Source organism: Cebus imitator, unplaced genomic scaffold, assembly GCF_001604975.1.
Source record: "Cebus imitator isolate Cc_AM_T3 unplaced genomic scaffold, Cebus_imitator-1.0 Scaffold136, whole genome shotgun sequence".
In the NCBI taxonomy this organism is placed as follows: domain Eukaryota; kingdom Metazoa; phylum Chordata; class Mammalia; order Primates; family Cebidae; genus Cebus; species Cebus imitator.
Genome location: NW_016107451.1, coordinates 331412 through 338022, shown reverse-complemented (window position 1 = coordinate 338022; position 6611 = coordinate 331412). Strand labels below are relative to the sequence as shown.

Sequence of the window (6611 nt, the reverse complement as noted above, 5' to 3'; positions counted from 1 at the left end):
ACTCTGTCTCAAAAAAAAAAAACAACAACAACAATAACAATAACAATAAACTTTTCCAAATTTGACAAGTTGAAAAAATGGTGTCACGTTAAAATTTTCAACATACTTGAAGTTTAGTAGGATTAATTTTTTTTTTCCTTTTGGGGAGAGAGCGTTCCTTCTATGTTGCCCAGGCTTGAACTCCTGGGCTCGAGCTGTCCTCCTGCCATGGCCTCCCAAAGTGCTGGGATTACAGGTGAGAGCCACTGCGCCCAGCAAGATTAAATTTTTTAAATTTCTGTGTATTAGCTATTCATATTTCTATCGTGAATTGTTTGTTCATGTCCTTTACCCGTTTCTCTATTGTAGTCTTCATCATTTCTTAGTCTTTTTTTTTTCTTGGAGACGGAGTCTCCCTCTTTGGCCCACGCTGGAGTGAAATGGCACAATCTCTCAGCTCGAGTGAGATTGTCCCCGACACCCTGGGTTCCAGTGATTCTTGTGCCTCAGCCTCCCGAGTAGCTGGGATTACAGGTGCCCACCACCACGCCAGGCTCATTTTTGTATTTTTAGTAGACATGGGGTTTCACTGTGTTGGCCAGGCTGGTCTCCAACTCCTGACCTCAGGTGATCCATCTTCCTTGGTTTCCCAAAGTGCTAGGATTACAGGCGTGAGCCACCATGCCCGACCCATTTCTTATTCTTTATTATAACACTTTTGGCCAGGTACGGTCATTTATACCTGTAACCCCCGCACTTTGGGAGGCTGAGACAGGAGGGTGGCTTGAACCCAGGAGTTGAAGCCTGCAGTGAGTTATGGTCACACCACTGCTCTCCATTCTGGGAGACCCTATCTCAAAAAATATCTATATACAAAAACTTTAAGAAAACTTTCAATACTTTTATTTCTTAGTGGTAGTAAAATACACATAAAATTTATCTTAACTTTTTTTAGTGTACAGTTTACTAACAGTAAATAAATTCATATTGTTGTGCAGCCATCAGCATTAACCTCCATCTCCAGAGCTCTTCATCTTGCAAAACGGAAACTCTGTACACATTAAGCAATTCCTCTTCATTCTCTCTCCCTCTTCCCAGCCCCTAGCAACCACTCCCTTACTTTATGTCTCTATGAATTTGACTATGTGACTATTGCATGGTTTTTTTTTGTTGTTTTTTTGGTGAGACAGAGTCTTGCTCTGCCACCCAGGCTGGAGTGCAGTGGCGCGATCTCGGCTCGCCGCAGCCTCCACCTCCCAGGTTCAAGCAATTCTCCTGCCTTGGCCTCCTGAGTAGCTGGGACTACAGACACACACCACCATGCCTAGCTAATTTTTGTATTTTTAGTAAAGACAGGGTTTCACCATGTTGGTCAGGCTGGTTTCAATCTCCTGACCTCGTGATCCGCCTGCCTCAGCCTCCCAAAGTGCTGGGATTACAGGCGTGAGCCACCACACATGGTGACATTTGCCTCTTAATTTTGCGTATTGTGTTTCTGTGATGTGCAGATATTAAATATTTTTATTTTAGTCAAATCCATTAATCTTTTCCTTTATGGCTTCTGCCACTGATGTCATGCTAAAAAAATTCTATCCTTCTTTAATATACTGACAATACTTATCTACGTATTTTTCTAGCCCTTTATGTTTGTACACTGACGTTTATACTTCTTTTTTTCCTTTTTCCCTGTTTGCAAGCTAACAAGTTATACATTTACATTTATGATGCATCTGAATTCTATTTTGTGATGTGAAATAGAGACCTTGCTTCCCGCCCTGCCCCTAGCAAATGGTAACTATTTGTCCCATCACCCTTTCCTCACAAATTTGAAATACATGTGTTTTACAATGCACACGCACACGTATACACGCACACATGTACACACACCGACACCCACATGCACACCCACATGTGCACACACACACCCACCCCCTTGGGGATGTTTCCAGAAATTCTCTTCTGTTTCCTTGGTCTCCATGTTAATTCTGCTTCGGAAGCTTAAAGAAAGGACACTCGGGCTGGGCATGGTGGCTCACACCTGTAATCCCAGCTCTTTGGGAGACGAGCAGATCACCTGAGGTCAGGAGTTCGAGACCAGCCTGACCTATATGGTGAAGCCCTGTCTCTACTAAAAATACAAAAATCAACGTGGTGAGTGCCTGTAGTCCCAGATACTTGGGAAGCTGAAGCAGGAGAACAGCTTGAACCTGAGAGCCAGAGGCTGCAGTGAGCCGAGATTGTGCCACTGCACTCCTGCCTGGGCAACAGAGTGAGACTCCTTCTCAAAAGAAAAAAAAAAAAAAAGGAAAAAAAAAGGATGCTCAAAGGATTACAGAGGCTCACGCCTGTCATCCCAGCACTTTGGGAGTCCAAGGCGGGTGAATCACCTGAGGTCAGGAGTTTGAGACTAGCCTGGCCAACATGGTGAAACCCCGTCTCTATTAAAAATACAAAAAATTAAAATTAGTCGAGTGTGGTGGCACACGCCTGTAATCCCGGCTACTCAGGAGGCTGAGGCAGGAGAATTGCTTGAACCCGGGAGGTGGAGGTTGCAGTGAGCCGAGATCATCGTGCCAGTGGGCCACAGAGGAAGATTTTGTCTTAAAAAAAAAAAAAAAAAGAAAAGAAAAAGAAAGAAGACAGGAGAGAGGATGCTCATAGTGGGTGGCTAGCCTCATGCTAGACACTTACTTAGGGGCCAAGGGCGAGCTGCCCGCCTGTTCCTGGTCTGCGTCTCTTTCCCCTTCCCCTGCAGGAGGCCTCTGTTCTGTTCCATTCTTTGTGCCACTGGCTCGCTGTTACTTTGGCTGAGACGTAGTGGAAAGCCCAGGTGGGGATTCTTGGGATTTATGTCATCTTCACTTTAGTTGAACATCTGTGGATGGAATGACAAATGTCAGTAGGAGTTTGGAGGTGGGGGGAAGTTTTTCCAATGATCCTGGGCATGGGCCCACTGTCCTCATGAGGAAGGTAACCTCCCAGGAGCTCCATCCCTGGGAGCTCGGTTTCCTCCTCTTTCTGCGTAAGTTTTCTTTCCGCAAAGGATGTGGGTCGTCCAGATATGGGGGGGGCGGGTAAATTGGGAGGCCACCGTGCAAGGTGTGGACAGTTTCTATATAAGTGAGTTTTAAAACTAAAGGTGAGTTTTAGAAGTAAAACTCAGCTCGGCTGGGCAGCTTTGCTAGGCCAATGTCATATTGTTTTAATTACGGTCACTTTAAATATTCTACAGACTTAAAAAGTTTTTTTTTTTTTTTTTTTTCCTAGAGATGGAGTCTGTTTATGCTGCCCAGGCTGGTCTCAAACTCCTGGGCTCAAGTAATATTCCTTCCTGGGCCTCCCAAAATACTGGCATTACAGGTGTGAGCCACTGTGCACAGCCAAATTAGTCGCTTTAAAATGCTTTAATAGGCCGGGCGCGGTGACTCGCCCCTGTAATCCCAGCATTTTGGGAGGCCGAGGCAGGTGCATCACCTGAGGTCAGGAGTTCAAGATCAGCCTGGCCAACGTGGCAAAACTCCGTCTCTACTAAAAATACAAAAATTAGCCAGACGTGGTGGTGGGCACCTGTAAACCCAGCTACCCTGGAGGCTGAGGCACGAAAATTGCTTGAACCTGGGAGGTGGAGGTTGCAGTGAGCCGGGATTGCACCACTGCACTCCAGCCTGGGTCTCTCTTTTCATATGTATCTCTATATATCTATATCTATCTATCTGTATATCTATATATAAATGATTTGTAGGGCGCATCAAACCACCAAATTTGAGGCATCTAGAGTAGTTTAATATTCTAGGCATCACTTTGTGGGTGGACGGGTTTTATAAGGGAGTAAGGCACAGAACGAAGAAATGGGCCGCCTGTTCTCTTAGCGCGTCTGTAGGACTTGGGGAGCCCGACTCCTCGCGCAGTGGTCCCCAGAAGCCTGGCTCCTCGGCGCGGCGGGGAGAGGCCCGGACCGGGAGAGGCCGCCGTTCCTCTCGCGGTTCGGGGCCAGAGCTGACTCGGCTCCAGCAGCCTCCAGGGGCGGGGTCTGAGCGCCCCGCCTGCCCCGCGCCTCGCCGCACGGTCCAAAGCCCTCCTCGGCCCACGCCGGCCCGCGCCCGCCCCGCGCCGCCCCGCACCCGCCCCGGCCCGCGCCCGCGAGCGCGCCCCGGGCACCGGCCTGCAGCATCCGAGCCACCTCCACCCTGCGGCCCGCGGAGGGCAGGGAGCGTCCGGGCGAGGCATGGCGGGCCACCGGGCGCCGGGGGAGAAGCGCTGGCAGTTGGTGCGCTGGTGAGTGGGCGCCGGGCGGCCGCGGGGCCTGATGCGGGCGCGGACCCCAAGGCGCGGAGGGCGCGGGAAGCTGCGGGGCATGGGCCCAAAGTTTCTTCCCGAGCGGGGGCTGCGAGGCGCGGGACGCCTGGTCCCCACCACCCGCGTCCCCGCGCGGGGTCTCCGCGGCTCTCCAGCGAGGTCGGCGACTGGGTACCCTGCGCCAGGCGCGGGGCTTCGGAGGGACCCCGTCCCCCTCCCGCAGGCGCGCCCTTCCCCCTCGCCCCACTTTGGCTTTTCCGTTTGCGCGGTGACGCCCCTGGCCTCCCCGTTCCTTCTGAAGGACTCTGGACTTGGGCCCCGAAAGGACACAACCCACAGCCCCAGCCCCCGCGTGGAAAGGGACGCGTTAGACCCGAAACACATGAGCCCCGGGGGGTGGGCACTTTGGGAAGGGGACGGGGGCCTAGGAGACCAGGGCAGGGAGAGGTCCCTGTGTGGCTGGGCAGCCGCCCTTTCCCCCTCCGCAGTCCGGGCCGGCTGGGAAGTCAGAGCCTGCGGTGTCAGGTTACCGGACTGCAGGCTCAGAGGGTTTCAGACGCAGCGCAGTCGAGTCACCTGAGCTGGGCCCCCGAACCCACGTCGCAGGGGTCCAGGTGTCCGAACGTTCAGGACGGGCTCAGCGAGGGGCCTGACCTCTGCGTGGCGGCACTTGGAGCGCAGAGCAGCCTGCTCAGCCCACCTGGACTTCAGAGGACTCCAAGATTCAAAGGAGAGAATGTCCGCCTGAGACTCGTCCCCATCCCAAATCATCCCACCCAAAGCAAGGTCAGAGAGCAACTTTGAAGTAGAATTCCTGGGTACATCCCGCCAGGTACATTCTGTAGCCGAATACAACGAACAGTAATGTCATCAATAGCAACCTGGGCTTCCAGTACCTCCTGCGGCTCTGGAGTAGACAGCATTCAGCCACACACTGAGAGGAAGGTATTATCACCTCCAGTTTCCAGATGAGGAAGCCGAGGGTCAGAGAGGGAAAAGGATTCATCAAGGTCACCCAACAAGCGCATAGCAGAGGCAGGGTTTGAACCAGGTCTTGCTCACGGGCTTCACTGCTCCTCTGTTTTGCCTATTTCCTGGATGGTTCCACACGGCCACACATCCAAGTTCACATTGTCAGAATATCCCAGAGTGTCAGAGCAAGAGGGGCCAAGGGGTTTCCAATTATATTAGTTAGCAGTAGAATCACTCTCCAGGTGAAGCTCCAATATATAAACCAGATAAAAGTAGAATTAATTTTTTTTTTTTTTTTTTCACTCTGTCACCCAGGCTGGAGTGCAGTGGTGTAGTCTCCGCTCACTGCAATCTCCACCTCCCAGGCTCAAGTGATCCTCCCACTTCAGCCTCCCACCTGTATCTGGCACTACAGACATGGGCCATTATGACCAGCTGAATTTTGTATTTTTTTTGTAGAGGTGGGATTTCACCATATTGCTCTGGCTAGTTTCAAACTCCTGGGCTCAAGCAATCCACCCACTTCAGCCTCCCGAAGTACTAGGATTACAGGCGTGAGCCACTGTGCCCCTGGCAGAACGAATCTACTTTCGAATACCTTGGGGGAGGTGGGCAGTTAGTGTCCGTTTCCTGAAAATGACATAGCATTCCATCCCCCTCACCACAGCGACTGGCTCAAGGATGGGTGTGTGACCTAGGTCAGGCCAATGACACAACTTCATGGGAACTGGGCTGGAGCCACTGAGAAAGGGAAGCTGTGTTTCCATAGAGTGTTGATCTGGGTCACTGAAGACCACCTTGCCTTCACAAGGACTAAAACTGGAACAGAGGGAGACAGAGGTATAAAGAGAGGAGGACCACCCAGGACCCCAGGCCTTCCAGATCAGTTCCCACATTCACAGAAGAAGAAAAAGGAAGAGATTAAAGGAGAAGAGCCTGGATACCTGTTTTGACTCATCCTCCCAACTCTTGGGCTGGACCTGATGATGCATGAATCATTTTTACTGCCCTATTTGGGTTTGAGGTCACACCTCACCCCCAGATAAAAGCCCATCTTCCTTTTTTTTTTTGTTGAGAGGGAGTCTTGCTGTCACCCAGGCTGGAGTGCAGTGACGCGACCTCAGCTCACTGCAACCTCGGCCTCCCAGGTTCAAGCGATTCTCCTGCCTCAGCCTCCTGAGCAGCTGGGACTACAGGCTTGTGCCACCACACCTAGCTAACTTTTGTATTTTTAGTAGAGATGGAGTTTCACCATGTTGTCCAGGCTGGTCTTGAACTAGTGAGGTGGTGATCCACCTGTCTTAGACTTCCAAAGTGCTGGGATTACAGGAGTGAGCCACTGCGCCTGGCCAACTTTCACTTCT

General features: G+C 51.3%; 1 protein-coding gene across 9 annotated transcripts in view; it reads left to right on the top strand.

Annotated features, from left to right (window-relative positions):
- The first annotated feature begins 4162 nt into the window (after positions 1–4162).
- RAP1GAP2 (RAP1 GTPase activating protein 2) overlaps positions 4163–6611 on the top strand; it is a 273881-nt gene continuing 271432 nt past the window's right edge. For 4 of the 9 annotated variants that reach the window (XR_005202359.1, XM_017541611.2, XM_037743140.1 and 1 more), the window contains exon 1: positions 4164–4254. Coding sequence is in view for 7 of the 9 variants with exons in the window: in XM_017541611.2 (XP_017397100.1) it covers positions 4205–4254 (50 nt within the window). In the remaining 2 variants the exon portion in view is untranslated. Of the gene's footprint in view, positions 4255–6611 lie in introns of all 9 variants that reach the window. The other 5 variants (XR_005202360.1, XM_037743141.1, XM_037743142.1 and 2 more) reach the window with 2 other exon arrangements.